Source organism: Physeter macrocephalus, chromosome 18 (genome assembly GCF_002837175.3).
Source record: "Physeter macrocephalus isolate SW-GA chromosome 18, ASM283717v5, whole genome shotgun sequence".
Lineage (NCBI taxonomy): Eukaryota > Metazoa > Chordata > Mammalia > Artiodactyla > Physeteridae > Physeter > Physeter macrocephalus.
The window spans coordinates 100,969,184-100,986,337 of NC_041231.1; the positions used below are offsets into that span (position 1 = coordinate 100,969,184).

General features: G+C 45.3%; 2 protein-coding genes across 2 annotated transcripts in view; both read right to left on the bottom strand.

Moving 5' to 3' along the window:
- LOC129391487 (N-acetyllactosaminide beta-1,6-N-acetylglucosaminyl-transferase-like) overlaps positions 1 to 7,144 on the bottom strand; it is a 27,420-nt gene extending 20,276 nt beyond the window's left edge. The window contains exon 1 of the mRNA XM_055079480.1: positions 5,474 to 7,144. Coding sequence (XP_054935455.1) covers positions 5,474 to 6,392 — 919 coding nt within the window. The 5' untranslated portion in view covers positions 6,393 to 7,144. The remainder of the gene's footprint in view (positions 1 to 5,473) is intronic.
- A 3,321-nt stretch (positions 7,145 to 10,465) lies between these two features.
- The window catches only part of LOC129391488 (N-acetyllactosaminide beta-1,6-N-acetylglucosaminyl-transferase-like), a 23,974-nt gene continuing 17,285 nt past the window's right edge, over positions 10,466 to 17,154 (bottom strand). The window contains exon 2 of the mRNA XM_055079482.1: positions 10,466 to 10,955. Within this exon, the coding sequence (XP_054935457.1) occupies positions 10,912 to 10,955 (44 nt within the window). The 3' untranslated portion in view covers positions 10,466 to 10,911. The remainder of the gene's footprint in view (positions 10,956 to 17,154) is intronic.

The following is a 17,154-nucleotide window of genomic DNA, read 5'->3' on the forward strand; positions in this document are numbered from 1 at the left end:
CCCGGTGGCGCAGTGGTTGAGAATCTGCCTGCCAATGCAGGGGACACGTGTTCGATCCCTGGTCTGGGAAGATCCCACATGTTGCGGAGCAACTAAGCTCGTGAACCACAACTACTGAGCCTGTGCTCTAGAGCCCATGAGCCACAACTACTGAGCCCGAGTGGCACAACTACTGAGCCCGCGTGCCTAGAGCCCGTGCTCCACAATGAGAAGCCACTGCAGTGAGAAGCCTGCGCACCGCAACGAAGAGTAGCCCCCGCTCGCCGCAGCTAGAGAAAGCCGGCGCACAGCAACGAAGACCCAGCACAGCCAAAAATAAAAGAAATAAATAAAAATAAAAAAAAATTAAAAAAAAGAGTACGCCTGCCAATGCAGGGGACACGGGTTCGATCCCTGGTCCAGGAAGATCCCACATGCCACGGAGCAACTAAGCCCGTGAACCACAACTACTGAGCCTGCGTTCTAGAGCCCGCGAGCCACAGCTACTGAGCCCGCGCACCTAGAGCCCGTGCTCCGCGACAAGAGAAGCCACTGCAATGAGAAGCCCGCACACCACAACGAAGAGTAGCCCCCGCTCGCCGCAACTAGAGAAAGCCCGCGCACAGCAATGAAGACGCAAAGCAGCCAAAAATAAATAAATTTATTTTAAAGAATAAATAAATTTATTTTAAAAAAATAAATAAATAAAATGTTTTTATGAGGGAAGAGAAGTATGCTTATTGAGATCATGCCTTTTCCACAATGGTACTTTCATTAGCCTTCTCCAAGGTATAATCGCCCAAGTGCTGAAAACTTTATACCTCATTAAATCTTGTCCTTCTCATCCAGGTGGAGATGCTCACTGAAACCCCCCTGCCTGCAGGACCCGGAACCACCTTGCAGTGGGCGCGTGCTTTTGCCTGGCAGGCATTACAGCCAAGAACCATCCTTCACCGTAGCTTGCCCTGAACTTTTAGCTCTAGGGTGAAAAAGTGACCCAAGAGAGGCCGGTCAGCATTCTTCCTGCCCCTGGTTTGTTTAGGGATAGGGATTTGACCCAAGCAGGGCCAATCTGACGACTTCCCTGAGCTGTTGCTGGAACCATGAGGAAAAAAACCTTTCTCTTCTCTCAGGAGTGCCGGCTGTGAGAAGCAAAGCAGTTGGAGCTACTTCTGAGCCTCTCTGACACCATGTGGTGGGGGGGCCAAACTGAATAAAGTCAACCCAGGGACAGGCAGACAGACAGACAGCTAGAGTGACCAGTTCAGACCAAACTGGGACTTCCCTGGCTTTAGCATGGAAGGTCCCATGCCCAAGACCCCCCCTCAGACCTGGGCACACACGGACGGTTGGTCACTTCACAGAGACAAAGAGTCCCGCATATAGCATTCCAAGCCTTGATCCAGCTTTACTTGGAGGCCCTCCTTGGGCACCTCAGTTCTAGGACCCAGTAAGTTCTGGGGTCTGTTTAAGCAACTTTGAGTTGTGTTTCTGTCACATGCAACTCAAAGAGTCATAACACGTGCCCAAAGAATGTCCACATATAAGGCACAAAGTTAAAAAAGCAAAAGAAATCAAAGTAGGAAACAAGCTACTTTTAGCATTGAAACAGGAGGAAATGTGATCATGTGGTCCTTTCTGAAGCTGAGGTAATTTATTTGACAAAGGGGCTCCGGAAAAAAGAAGAAGTATACGAAATGGAAAAAAGAAGAGGCAAATGAAAACATTCTTATGGAACAAAAACCTCATGGCATGAGAAAGGTCAGAGAAATGCACGAGCAAAACTTCAAAGAACAAGCTTAGGCAGTGGGGGGGAAAAAGTAGCTGAAGTCAAAGCATGGAGCAGTTTGGCCTTTTCATTAGAGACAGACCCACCGTAAAGTGGGACAAGAAGACAAGTGAGCCACGGAAGCGGGCTGTGAAAACACTGGACCAGCAGAGGCTTCTGCAGATGATCAACAATTCCACAAGACTTAAAGCAAAACGTCTCCGTGGTCGCCGGCACTCCGCCCTGGGGCAGGTAGGCCAAAGCAAATGCTATGGGCATAACCAGAAAACCTAGAGGAAATGAGCTTTTCTTAAGGTGACACACAGCAGTGATTACAAAGACTGGAGAAGTGAGAAAACCTCAGCGTGCACCGAATTCGTACAGCGTACATATGACAGAGCGTCATGCTACCCCTAACCCTAACCCTCAAGCGCTACTGGATGAGTGAGAGAAATCTGTGCTCCTGAAGGGTTTCCTTTGAGAATATGGCCAGAAGGGAGAAATCTAGACAATCCATCTGTACACAGCCACACAGGATGGAATGATAACCACCCTTTCTGGCCTTCCTTGAAGAAAGGATGTGAGACTGGGGCCCCCAAGGGACATGGCCCGGCACCATTTCTAATTCTAATGCAGTTTGGAAAAAATTTAAGTGTTGAAAACCAAGAGAGAAGTCATGAGACAGAAGTCAGAGAAAGACAACATGAAAAAAAAAAGAGTGTGAAGATATGTGATTTAGTCTTACCTCTATGAGTATACTTTCTACTGAGTCTCTATTTATTTATTTATTTGCCATGCAGCACGGCATGTGGGATCTCACTTCCCCAATCAGGGATCAAACCCGCACCTCCTGCGGTGGAAGCACGGAGTCCCATCCACTGGACCGCCAAGGAGTTCCTGAGTCTCACTAATTTTAAGCTATTCTCATTTTGTTGTCTGATATCATCTAGTAACAGGGTACTAATCCTGTTCTTGGTCTTAGTCCTCTTGTGGGTGTTTCAGGGAGCCTGATGTGATTGTGCAGGGTCTTTCTAACACAAACACTTTAATTTAGGATGTTTAGGATAGAAACAGAACGGAACTTTGAGGGAGGCAAGGAACGGCACCATCCGAACTTGCACATTTGCGAAAATGTTTACGCTGTATTTACCGAAGGACTTTTCCCCTTAAAACATGACACTGAAAACAGAAGATGTGACATGGTAAAAGGCTGTCTGGTAATAAAGAACCAGATTCACGCACCAAATCCTACATCACAAAGAACGCTCAAGTGGAAAACCACTGGAGGGACTGGAGCATGTGACTGAATTTTGCATCGCCTTTGAAGATGGGGAGATCCATCACTGGGGCTAGAGCACGTGATGGCTTGTTTTCTTTAAATCACTTGTAATTCAGGAAGGGCCCACCTACAAGCAGGATATCTTCCTGCTTGCTCCCTGAACCAGGATGCCATCTGGAATGTAAGAGAGGAAGGAGGCAAGACCCTAGGAAATGTCACGTTATCCTGAAAAACATCCCTTGCAGAATCAGACCACGGAGGTTCTCTTAGCGGAGCTCTCATCTCCCATTTCCTACAGGGGTAATGAAAGTCATTTGCCAAGGCTAAGGGGCAACAAGATTGATGGAGTCTAGACTCACCTCTATGAGTATACTTTCTATTGAGTCTCACTTTACTTATTTATTTATTTATTTATAAATAAAGGCATTTTGGCCTTTCTACAAATTCTCGACAGCTGCCTGCTAGGTGTTTATGTGGTTCTGGGTATTGTGTCCTCTTCAAAGAAAGGCATATGTAGGAACGAAAAGGATCTTGCCTCCTGGGGCCCTTAGTTTGTAGCTGGGGAGATTGGAGATTCCAAGAGGCTATTTATATGGGGTCTTACTGTCGCTGAGAGAGGGCAGAAGCCAGCGGGTCACCCTACAAACCTACAGCAAAAATGGTCTCGTCTCCCGCCTTGTCTATTTCACCAGGGCTGGAAAGGAGAAGGGGGTAAGGAAAAAAAAATGGGGGGGTAAGAGATTATTTTTCCTCGATTTTGTTAAATTGATTTGACATTGATAAGACTGACCATCCTTCTGCAAACCAAACAGACATTTAACACTAACGCAAACCCATGTTTTTCTTTTTTTAAGAAACGACAATTCAGGCTTTTGTGAAGTTACGAACTGCCTTCATTTTAGTACAATATCTATGGAACCACGAGGCTAGTATAAAATCTTTATAAATCCTAAGGGAATAGTGAAAATAGAAAGGGAATGAATATTTAAATATGAAAATCAGCCTCTAATTACCTAATGCTCACCGATTAGATGCCAATGATGGAAACGACAGATACAAGGTGAAAAGATGGCCATAGGAAAAGGGAGGTCAAGAAAGAGAGCTTGCACAGTTCGAGAGCAAGCCCTGTTCACCAGGCCAGTCACCCTGGGATTCAGAGACCAAACACGGTATTTTCCAGAGAACGCTGGCATGTTTATCACCCAGCAGGCCCCACCCTGCAGCCTGAGAGCACCTACCAGTGTTTCCAACTTGGCAACCCCCCAAAAACCAGAACAATGATTGCTTTTCTCTTGCTATAATAATGCTGTCGCGTTCATCAGAGATCCATTTTGTATTTTTCATTGAGTCCAAACCATGCTGTTTCCTTCAGAAGACACCCTATCATGTTTTATATAGTCTTTAAAGTAATTGATCTGGTCTGTTAGTACAGATAGAACTGTTTTGATGAGAAAGGAAGGAACTTCTCCTGGAATCTCCTTATTTATCTGAAGTTAATATATATATATTTTTAAAACTTTACACCTGTGATATAGTACATGCATGAGTCGAAATATTTCTCTGCTCACTGGGTCTTAGAGAGACAGCTGTGGTGACATAGTAAAGTCTCATGCTTTGCCACTCATTCATTCATTCTTTTTGTTTTTTTGCGGTACGCGGGCCTCTCACTGTCGTGGCCTCTCCCGTTGCGGAGCACAGGCTCCGGACGCGCAGGCTCAGCGGCCATGGCTCACGGGCCCAGCCGCTCTGCGGCACGTGGGATCCTCCCGGACCGGGGCACGAACCCGCGTGCCCTGCATCGGCAGGCGGACTCCCAACCACTACGCCACCAGGGAAGCCCATTCATTCATTTTTATTGAGCATGTGCTATGTGTTCTACGCATGGAGCAGTTAACAAGATAGAAAATGACCCAACTTCACGGCGCTAATACAGAGGAGGCCAAGAACATATCCATGCAAGTAAGTAGATAGGATATTCCACATGATAATAAACTCTTTGAAGGAAAAAGGTGGGGTGGTCAGCTCAGCTTCTCTGAGCTGATGACCTCTGGCTGATAAGAGGGAGCCTGTGAAGGTCTGGGGGTAGGCAGGGGAGTGGCCAAGGCAATGGCCCTGCAGCAAGTCTGACAAGTTTGGGGGAAAGAAAGAACACCAGTGGGGATGGAGAAGCATAATACCGATTGTGGTTAAAGATTTAATAAGATGAAGAATGCAAAAGAACACGATGAACTGCAAAGCAATACCACTAAAAGGTATTATTTGGCTTGGTTAGAATACTGTATTCTAAAGAACATCATTCTTCAGATGTTTAGAGTTTATAAAGAATGCAGGTGAAAACTATATATTTCAGTTTTCATCTTCTACTTCCAATAAAAAGGAGCTGGCTCTCGAAAAGCCCTTTCAAGTATGGCACGTTGCCTTCACGTCAAATAGGAAATCCCACATACCTGGAATCCTGTTGAGCGTCACCCAGAAATGTTCATCCGGACTGAAGGTGTCTTTGGACCACTGAAGCAAGTCAAGAGCCCGTGGGTCATGGAGAACAAAGTTGGTAAACTCTCTTGACAGGGCAACATAGGCAGAACCAAAGTAAATGGTGAGATTGTGGGGAGGAGGCGGTTTCAGGGCTGTGGTTCTTATCACATAGGAAAGCTCTTTGCCCAGGTGCTCTCGGTGGACATATTTAGTCCGTCCAATTGCGTGAGCTGGAGGCAGCACCCCTGGGGTGATGTTTTTCCCTCTAAATCCTTTCAGATACTGAACGATCTCCCTGTTGGTTTTCAGGGGGAAATCTTGCCCACAGGTGTTGATGGCGTACTTCCACGGAACCTCAGAGCCTGCAAGATCTTTGATGCAGTTCAGGTCAGCCTGGAGCCTGGAAATCCCACCGTAGACCACGGGTTCCATCTTGGAAGCCAGAAAAGCATTTGGGAAGCAGCTCAGTAATTGCTCCACTGCATCTTTAAATTCAACTGTCGCTTTCTCATCCACGTGAACACAGTAGATATTCTGAGGCATGTAAATGGCTCTGAAGAGCCTTACAAAGGTGTCGAAATTGTGATGGATGACCATGATATACGCCAAAGGAAATTCAGCTTCTTCTTTAGATAACGGCGCCGTGATGTAGTGGCTTTGAGTCAGGTATTCCTTGCAGGAAGACGTCTCATAGATCATGAGTTTGTTTCTCCAGAGGAAAGGTGTTTTGCCATTGATAAAGGATATGCAAACTTGACTCAGCATCAAAGTGTCCGAGTTATTTAGCCTCTGGAAGCCTTGCTCGCCCCCAAAATTGAACACATAGAACACGATAAAAATGATGACACAAGAGACAGAAACTATAAAGAGGTAACGCATCAATGAAGGCATGCCTCCAAGAGGAGATTTCAAAGACCGTCAAAATCTAAGTCCTCTCCCAAACTTACTTTTTTCTCTGAGTTCTTACTTTGGTGCATACTCCAGTAATTCGTGCCCTGAAGGAGACACTGTGAATTCATTCGGTTTCATCCCCGGGAATCCAGCGGCTGGCGCACGCCCCATGCTGACAGTAGCTACTGAGCCCGCCTCGTTCTCTGCCTTTCAAACCGCCTTTGTCTACATCCCGGTAGCAGGTTGCTTAAGCCCAGCCTTTTTCCCTCCCTCTGGCCCCCAGCTCCCAACGGCTGGCTGTTTCACTAAAACTCTGGTTTTAGTCTCCTTTCCCCTGCAGATTTAGTTTCTCAGATCTCTTTTCCTTCATTTCCGAAGGGCTTCCCCCCACCCTTGTTACTGTCATTCAGAGAATTAATTAATACAGTAAGAACGAAAGCTGAAATGATGCGTTCTGGCAGGTGCCGTTTCCTGCTAGTCATCCAAAGACTGCGGCACTCACCCCCGCCCCCCACCTCGTTGCTCATGGCAATGATCCGCAGCCTGGTCCCTCGACTCTTCGAGCACACTCCACGGGGTATAATGTTGCCTCCGTTCTCAAATATGCCGCTTTAGTGAAAAAATGACAAGTGACGAGATCGAAAATTTTAAAAAACCTCATCCACCGGGCTCTTTTGTAATGCTTGCTAGCCCCGCCCAACTCTTTTTCTTTTTCTTTTTTTGGCCCTACCGCGAGGCATGCGGGATCCTAGTTCCGGGACCGCGGATTGAACCCGAAGCCCCTGCAGTGGAAGCGCGGAGTCTTAAGCACTGGACCGCCACGGAAGTCCCCGGCACTCTCTTTGCTAAAACAAGAGCTTACCGGGGTTCCAGTCCTAGGGGATCTGAAAGTGCAAGGCTCTGGGTGCTGTGACTTTGAGATTACGTCGTGACAGCCCCGTGGTGCTTATCATAAGGATTGAAACGGAGCAGGACCCTGTGGGGTCCTCCCTGGTACAGATTCTTTCCGTGCTCCCCCCCCCCCCCCCCCCCCTCTCTTTTTTCGGAACCCGTGGTGCTTATCATAAGGATTGAAACGGAGCAGGACCCTGTGGGGTCCTCCCTGGTACAGATTCTTTCCGTGCTCCCCCCCCCCCGCCCCCCGTTTCTTGTTTGTAGGAAATAGGTTTCCTGCAGGCTCCTGGACGTTCCCTGAGCTCCAAAGGGCAGATTCAAACAGTTGCTAATCAGGGAAGGGAGGGGGATGCAGAAAACAAGGGAGGAGCGGCCTAGAAACAATACTGCAGCCTTGGGGCAGGGTCCTGGTTCCTCCTCAAGGGATACGCACAACAATATCTTTGAGTTCTTCTGCGGGAACTAAGGCCTCCACCCAGGTGGAGGATGGTAACTTCAGGCTGAGGGCAAGATCCCTGGAGCACCGCCCTGCTACCTCGCCGCCAGCCAATCTGAACAAAGTCACAAGCCCTGTAGCCCTTACCCCAAATTTTGCCCATTAAATACTCTCCCCAAAACCGTCGGGGTTTTAGAACACGAGCCACCCATCCTGTCTGTAATTGGCATCTTTACAATAAATGCTGCACTTTCCTTCACCACAACCCGGTGTCATTAGATTGGCCTTACTGCCCGCCGGCGAGCGGCCCTGCGTTTGATTTGGTAACAGGAGGTTGGGGTCCGATGAACAAATGCCAAGCTACATGCCCTGATTTAGATGAGACCTTAACACTTCACCGGAAAGCACTCGAATCCTGGCACAAATGATGTTCGGATAAGGGCACCTAGGGCGCATATGCAGGTTTTCACTACCTGGAGAAGATCGTCTAAAACTCAGAGAATTGCTTTATACCTGCCCGGTTAAGCCTGTCAAATCACCTAGGAAATGAATGTTGTTTTCCCCTATTTTGTAAATAGCAGCGTTTCGGCTGAAGAGCATGGAGCTCTTTAACTTACAAGGTTCTCATCTTCAACCTTTTATTTTTCCAACCAGCTTTTTTTTTAACACAGATCAGCATATTTTATTTATGATGGCTTCTAACATACCCATACAACTACTTCATGCCTTCCCGTTTCAACTCCCCTTTGAGGTGAACGTAACTCACTATCTGAGACTGAGCACCCCCCCATCCCCCCACCCCCCGCATGAAGAAAAAATGTCCTTTAATGCCCTTTCTCTCCTCCCTTTTGAAAAGTCTCTACCCTGCTATTAATGAAATTAATAGAACAATATGCTTATTCCTTGTTTTCAGCAGAGGTAGGAAAACCAACGCTAAGCCCCCTTGATTCAGGGCACCCTGCGCTTCAACTGAATGACACATCACCTCCTGAACCACAGTAGGTTTTCATTCTAGCTTTTATTGCTCCCATTTTTCATTATTCCAGCTTGTACATTATTTTTCTCTCTCCCTTACTAAATTCTCCTCATTCTCTAAGACCCATCACAGTTAAACTCTACATAGAACCCACCTTTGGCTTTTTATGCAAAGTGGAAAAAAGTAAATGGAGCCCTTATCTGGACAGAGCAGATCAATCTAATTCTTAGTGTTCCCATGGAGCAGAGCAAAGAGAATGACTCTGAAAATGACACGAAAATGATACGAAAACGAATGATAATGGAAAATTCAATCCCAAGCTTCTTTTTTCCCCAAATAATACCTTTAAATATCAGGTTATAGTCTATCCTATTTCAAGACAACAGAGAGTAATTTCAGTATCTAGTTTGGCAAAGACTTTTTGGCTCAGAGTGAATATTAAAATATTTTAAATATTTGCTGTTTGACAAAGTGTTCAGATACATGACAATGAGGCCAACAGAGTCTGTTTACATTATTATTTCCAACTGGCCAACAACAAAGGGGTTCAGATTTATACAGGCTTGGGCACTGACATTAATGATGTTACTATACTGAGAAATACAGACATTAGCCAAATTAGGAACTTTCATCCTATTGGTTTGGTATTCAGTCCGTTATTTAAAACAGCACTGTTTGAGTGCTGAAAATGTGGCTCTTTTTCCTGTCTGCCTTTTTGGCTGTCCTTGGGTATGGAAAAATGCCTACAGGAGAACTTTTTTAAAAACCACTTGTTGTAAGAGGGGAAGGCCATTACCTGTTCCCTTTCCTTCCTAATAGGCCATGTGACCTGCTTTTCCAGCACAGACACCAGGCATTTTTTTGCTGCTGAGACTGAACAGCTCAGCCTTCCCTACCTGCCCGTGACTGCAGGCCAGGACAAGACTGACGCCACCTTCGGCTCACTTTGGAAGCAGTTATTCCCGAACTAGACAATTAATCAGGCTAGACATGTTTACCCTCTCCGGGGCCGCCTTAAAAGCTTGCTCTTTCTTCCATTCAGAAGCCTTTATTGTTTTTTACATCATTTAATAATTTTTCCGGGAAACCTCCTACACTGATGGGGGGAATGTAAATTGGTGCAGCCACTGTGGAGAACAATATGCAAGTTTCTTAAAATACTAAAAATAGAGTTACCATATGATCTGTAACCCCACTCTTGGGCCGATATCTGGAAAAGACAAAACCTCTAATTTGAAAAGGTACATGTACCCCAGTGTTCATAGTAGCACTATTTACAATAGCCAAGACATACATGGAAGCAACCTAAATGTCCATTGACAGATGAATGGATAAAGAAGATGTGGTGTACACACACACACACACACACACACACACACACACACACACACACACACACACAGAGGAATATTACTGTGCCACAAAAAAGAATGAAATAATACCACTTGCAGCAATGTGGATGGACCTAGAGATTATCGTACTAAGTGAAGTAAGTCAGACAAAGACATATATCATATATCACTTATATGTGAAATCTAAAGAAAAAAGGATACAAATGAACTTATTTACAAAACAGAAATAGACTCACAGACAAAGAAAACAAACTTATGGTTATCAAAGGGGAAAGGAGGGGAGAGGGATAAATTAGGAGTTTGGGAATTAACATATACACACTAATATGTAGATAATCAACAAGGACCTACTGTACAGCACAAGGAACTATATTCAATATCTTGTAATAACCTATAATGGAAAAGAGTCTGAAAAAGAATAGATAAATATATGTTTAGTATAACTGAATCACTTTGCTGTACACATGAAACATTGTAAATCAACTATACTTCAACTTAAAAAAAAAGAAGTTTTCCAAGTATGACGCTATCTAGAGCACAGCTCCAAAACGAAGAGAGTATTCTTTTTGTGAAACACTGGAAGACTCGGAATCTCAGTGAAATGAAGAAATAATCAAAGGGGGAAAGGCAAGCCCCAGCACCCCTAGGCTTTTCTGTGGCAAGGGGCAAGGTAGCACTCGCCTGACTCTGGAAGACCTACAGAAGGATGCGTTGAGGAAGCAGCGTGTGAAGTTCGCTGCCTGCCAGGCTATGTCACACCCTTGAGGAAGGCAGCAGCTGGTCGTAAGGAAAATGTCGTAAAAGGCCTTGCATGTCGTGCTGAAAAACTTGGACTTCACCTTGTTGCCAAAGGACCACCACCTAAGATGTGAGGTCGAGGAGCTCCCGGGCAGCAAGTGCCACAACTGGAGGAACAAGAGCCAAATAAATCATGGTGGAAAGTACACGTCAGCCGGTAAATGCATAAGGCACATGTCAACGATAATAATAGTAGTAGTGTTACACGTAAGTAAAGCCTCTTAAACTCGGAGGTAAATGTGCTAGTTATGCCTCAGTTAACTACATTTCCTAGAAACAATTCGAAGGCTCTTACAGTCGAGGCTTTAGTCCTGTAGATATTCACAGGACATCAGACACTGCATTGTTTGAGTTTTTTCTTAAATAAAGAAATAAAGATAGGGGAAAGATCTAAAGTCCCAAGGTCACTAAGGAATGCATGGACTGGGAATTAGTAGAAAGTGTACTTTGTATGATTATTTTTCCACTCCTTCAAACTGGTAATGAGAAATACGTATGTTGCCTTATTTATGTCATTCATGTATTTTTAAATGTGTTGAATGAATGAATGAATGGAGTCCACATCCCCCATGGTTCCAGGTGCCCATGGATAAATGTTCTTTTAACTGGAATGGGGAACAGAGCAACGGGTATCTTTTTTTCTGACAAACAAAAACTCTGACCAGATTGACTGACCAGATAGATTAAATGACATTAAAAAAAACACAACTTTTAATCGAATTTCTGGAGGAAACCATACAAGATGTGCTTTGTCTTGTGTGTCATTAACGCCCACGATTACTAACAGGGCATGGTGCAAAAACGAGGAAGCCTGGGCTCTGGTCACTTTCCTTCCTTTAGCCGATTATGTGCTCTTAGGCCCCTACTCGCTTCCTCTTTATAAAGGATGTTCTCTCTGGTCCCTTCCAGCTTTTTAAAATGAGCTACAATTCTGTCTGTTGTCAGGTGAATCGCTAAGCAGCAGTGATGGAATCCAGGAAGTATGAGGTATGGCCCCTATCCTGTAGGAGCGTATACCTTCACTAGGATTCAAAATACATACAGCTGAAAAGATAACCAACAAAACAGGAAAGACTATGGCTCAGTTCCAAACAAGAGGATGTCCACCAAGTGTGACAGGAACTCAGAAAGGAGAAACAGTTCCCTTGGAGGCAGGGTGGTTAGAAAGGGCTTCCGGTGGTGAGACACAGACACCGAGAAGACATTCCAGTTGGAGAAATTACAAGAATGAGCAAGAACACAAAAGCAAGAAAGCCCAATGTGGGGAAATTTCCCAGGGAGGGTTGGAAATCTAGAACTCCTTTCACGTGGCAGCAGATAAAAACCTTCCAATCAGTGAACTACAGTCTCAAAGTACCGGGCATGTTTAGAGGGTGAGAGTAAGGACTTTTGCCCCCTGTCCCTCCCACAGCTCACCAGCTCAGCCAGGGCCTGGCACACGGTGTGTTCAGCGCTCGGGAATGGGTCCAGAATCATCTGGGCAATTTTTTTTTTTTTTTTTTTTTTTTTGGCAGTACGCGGGCCTCTCCCTGCTGTGGCCTCTCCCATTGAGGAGTACAGGCTCCGGACGTGCAGGCTCAGCGGCCATGGCTCACGGGCCCAGCCGCTCCGCGGCATGTGGGATCTTCCGGTACCGGGGCACGAACCCGCGTCCCCTGCATCGGCAGGCGGACTCTCAACCACTGCGCCACCAGGGAAGCCCCTATCTGGGCATGTGAAAGTGCAATTTTCAGCTATGGAAGAAGGAATGTTGACACCTATGTTTGCCCGCTTTTAATTTATATGTTAGAACAGCATAGGCTAGGAGAGCCATCCATGATTTTTTTCTTTTTTCTTTTTGGCCACACCATGCAGCATGTGGGGATCTTAGTTCCCTGACCAGGGATTGAACCCGTGCCCCTGCAGTGGAAGCGCAGAGTCCTAACCACTGGACTGCCAGGGAAGTCCCCATGATTTTTTTCTTTTAAGCCGATTTCTAGCTATCTGGAGGTGTGATTTTACGGTACAAATAGTGCTTTTTTCTCTCTTCCCCCTAGCACACGCCTGTACAAAGACCTAACTATAAATGTACCACATCAGCACTGAATTCTATTCATAATTCCTCACGCATCTTTCCTTGGTTTAATTGCATGTACTATTGCAAACTTCATTATACCTTCATTATTGTTCTGGGACTTGTTTTTCTGTTCTCAATTAACTGCTATCCTGGAGTTGAGAAAGAAACTGAGGAAACACAGGCTTGAGCAAAAGCTAGATTTATCATGTTACAATAGTGAAAAGGGCACCAAAAGGACTGGGTCTGATGAAGTTTTTGTTGACGTGGCATGGAGAGGCAAAGTTATATTGGCAGAAAAGGTTGGGTAAATGAGGTGAGATGGTATCATTTCTTGGTCTCACTGATGGCTGTTCTTTGGAAGGTCATTTTTGTGTGGTTTGCATTGTTACTGAAGCAGGTCAAATGACTCAGGGATTCATTCCTTAATTATAAAATATAGGGATTTATTTTTATTATTATTTATTTATTTATTTATTTGGTTGCAATGGGTCTTGGTTGCAGCACATGGGCTCCTCAGTTGTGGCATGCAAACTCTTAGTTGCGGCACGCATGTGGGATTGAACCTGGGTGCCCTGCATTGGGAGCGTGGAGTCTTATCCACTTTGCCACCAAAGAAGTCCCTAAAGGGATTTCTTTTTTTCACCTGGAACTAAGAGTATTTCACAAGAAAGTAAAGAAGGGTGATAATCTAATCCACTTTGGACAACCGGTTAAATTATTCGGTTCTGGGTGGCTAGATGGTTTGTAAATGAAGCCTTTTATTTATTTGTCTCTATCTATCTATCTATCTATCTACCTATCTACCTATCGATGATGATTATGATGCTAAAGAGAAGAAGAAGATATTTCCGAAGCACATCTTTCACTAAAACAACAGTTCTCCCATAATTGAGGAGTCCTCCAAGAGGGTTCACTGGGGAAAATCCACCTTCTCCTGGGACCCAGTCATTTTATTTTCTATCCGGTTCTTCTAATTAGCAACAGGAGAAGTTGCTGTCTAGATTACAGACGCAAAGCATGATTTCAAATTCTCATCTCAGAGGGGGGAAGAAGTTTAACACACAGAATTTTCAAGGCCTAGGCGGCAGGTCCAGATCATTTCATGGTAGTCTGAGCTGAAGTGATCTGCATCTGATTTTGATGGAGCAAAGGTGTCATGGAAACAATTCCTGCATGCTAAAGGATGCTAAGCAAATATTTGCAAAAGACAGTCTACACAAATCCCCAGAGGCAAATGTAAAAGCCTGCGCAGGTAGGAGGCAACCTTTTAGTAGCAGAAACGTAGCCATTAGTACTATGAACAGCCTGAAATTGGGGGGCTTAGAAAATGAACAATCAATCATCCCACAAAAGTCACAGCCAATTAACATTTCAGGATGAAATCTACCACTGAATTTACCTGTGGAAATTAATTACTTAACCTTGGAAGAACTGACTCATTGTTTCAGCAAAACACTTGTTTCCAAAAGCCAAACTGGTGTGCCTGTGACTTGAGGTTAAGGATAGTCTAGGTCAAAAGTTTGCGAAGTTCCGTTTGACATCTCATTACATGGAGGGGTTGTTAAAATACAGGTTACAGGGCCCCTGCCGCAAGACATCAGTTAGTTTTAGGTGGAATTTAATCATTTCCATTTCTAACAAAGTCTTGAGACGAAAAGTTTGAGAACCAACGGATCAGATGCCCAAATTCTATGATTTTTTTTTTTCCTCAATGACCCAAGCTGATCTGTTTCCCTAGGACTAAACAATATACTGTAAACAAAACAAAACAACCAATAGTTACTGTATAATTTGGAAATACTTAATAAACATGAATTCAAAGGGTGGATAATCTGATCCCTTGAATAAGATTTCCTATGGAAAGTTAAGTGGTATTTTTAGGAAGAATGACAGAAAATGGATATACAGAAAGGTGCTAGTTGCTGTTATTCAAATAAGAGAAACCCAAGCTGCAGGCCACCCTGCCCCGAATGCATTTTCTAATTTACTGTATACAGTGTGCACACCTCTGCATCATCCTAGTCTTTCACAAAATATAGATTAGGACTATTTACCGACAAACAGTGATGTTTTGAGTATCTAGCGTGCCATAAGCTGAAATGGAGGAGGGTGCAGGAGAAGGATACAAACTTTTTTTAAAAATGAGAAAAAGTCAGAAAATACCGTATATCGGTGCAGACACAGAGCAACCAGAACATGCGTGCGCTCCTGGTGGAAGCGTGAATTGGGACCGCTCTGGAAAACTGGCAGTATCTACTCAGGCTGAGCACACACCTATCCTGTCCCCCGGCAAGTCCATCTCCAGGTATTTGCATACACGTTTATCAAAGGACGCATAGCTCAACATTCACTGCAGCCGTGTTCATAATAGACCCAAATGCCCACCAACGGTTGTTATACAGCAGGGTTTCTCTACCTTTGCACTACTGGCATTTTGGGCTGAATATGCCTTGTTTGGGGTGGGGGGGCGTCCTGTGCACCATAGGATGTTTAGAAGCACCCCTGGCCTCTACTCACTAGATGCAGTAGCACCCCTTGCCCCCTCTCCCCAAGTTGTGACAACCAGTAATGTCTCCAGATATCGCCAAATGTTCCCTGGGGGGCAAAATCATCCCCCCTCCCCAACCGCACACACCTCCTTCTCTCTGCACAGCAACGAGAATGAATCAGTAGAACTGCCCGCAACAACCAAAAAGGGAATCTCACGAACATAACATTGAGCAAAAAAAGGCAGACAGAAAAAGTACATGCTGTATATTTCCATTCCTATAAAGGACAAAAACAGGTAAAAGTATCTATGCTGTCAGACATCAGGGTAGTGACTGGTTATTTCTGTGCCTTGATGCTGGTTGCATGGGTGCGTCTCGTTTGTGAAACTGCATCATTCTGAACCCTAATGATATGTGCACTTTCTGTGTTATATAATCTCACCAGAAATGAATGAATGAATGAACAAATAATGAGTCAAAGTCCTTCTCCCAGAAATATTCTTCCAGCGGAGTCTCCCAGGTGAATGGGGATCCGATGTCTTTCTGGAATAACTAGTATTTATGGTTATCACTTCTAATCAAAGACTCTGCAGGACCACATACCAGAGCCCACGTCACTTCTTCCCTAAGCAGACCAAGGCTGTTTCCACTCTGGCTCCTGACACCAGCCACCCGCAGCCATGACCCGACGACCTCTCCTTCCTACCAGTGGGCAATGCCCAGCAGAAAGGGAGTCAAGAGGAAACAGAACAGGACGTCAGAAGTGAATTAAAAAACCCTTTGTGCTCATCAGCACAAAAGTGAGTGCCAGCATTAAGGCACTTACAATCTACATTAGATAAGGATGAGACTTCCCGGACGGTCTAGCTGTTAGGACTCCACGCTTTCACTGCTGAGGGTGCAGGTTCAATCCCTGGTCGGGGATCTGAGATCCCATGAGCTGCACGGAGCGGCCAAAAAATATAGATATAGATATAGATTAGACAAGGATGGAGGGGGCACCTGCACGGACAAGCAGAATGTATGTTAAAACAGGGTACCGTGGGCTTCCCTGGTGGCGCAGTGGTTGAGAGTCCGCCTGCCGACGCAGGGGACGCGGGTTCGTGTCCCGGTCCGGGAGGATCCCACGTGCCGCGGAGCGGCTGGGCCCGTGAGCCGTGGCCGCTGAGCCTGCGCGTCCGGAGCCTGTGCTCCGCAACGGGAGAGGCCACAGCGGTGAGAGGCCCGCGTACCGCAAAAAAAAAAAAAAAAACAGGGTACCAAGAAGTGTGAATGACACAACTGGTAGCTGGTATCAGGGACTCTCACCCCTACTTGCTCAATGAGGAAATTCTGAGTCTCAACTCAGAAGAAGGTCACGGGTCTCCCAGTGACCTCCCAGCCCAGGGTCACTGTGCTAGCAGAGGCTAAGCCAGGACTCGAACGTGAGCAGCTTTGCTCCAGAGCTCGTGCTGTTTAGTCACTGTGCCATCCTGTGCCCTTCAGTCAGGTTCAGGGACGTCTGTCAGCACCCAGGTCTGCTTCATAGTCGAACCATGAGAAATAAGGAGAGCCGTTTTCACTTTCACTAAGACACGTGACTTTCTTTCTCCAGCATTCTTTTTCTTTCTCTCACATTCAGTCCATCAGCATGTGCTGAGAATGCACCTGGGCCTGAAGCACTATGAAATTTCTTTTCCTTTCCTTCCAGCTTCTTTATCGCTAAGAAAACCATCTGGACAAATCTTTTCCTTCGGTTCTTTTTTTTTTTTTTTTTTTTTT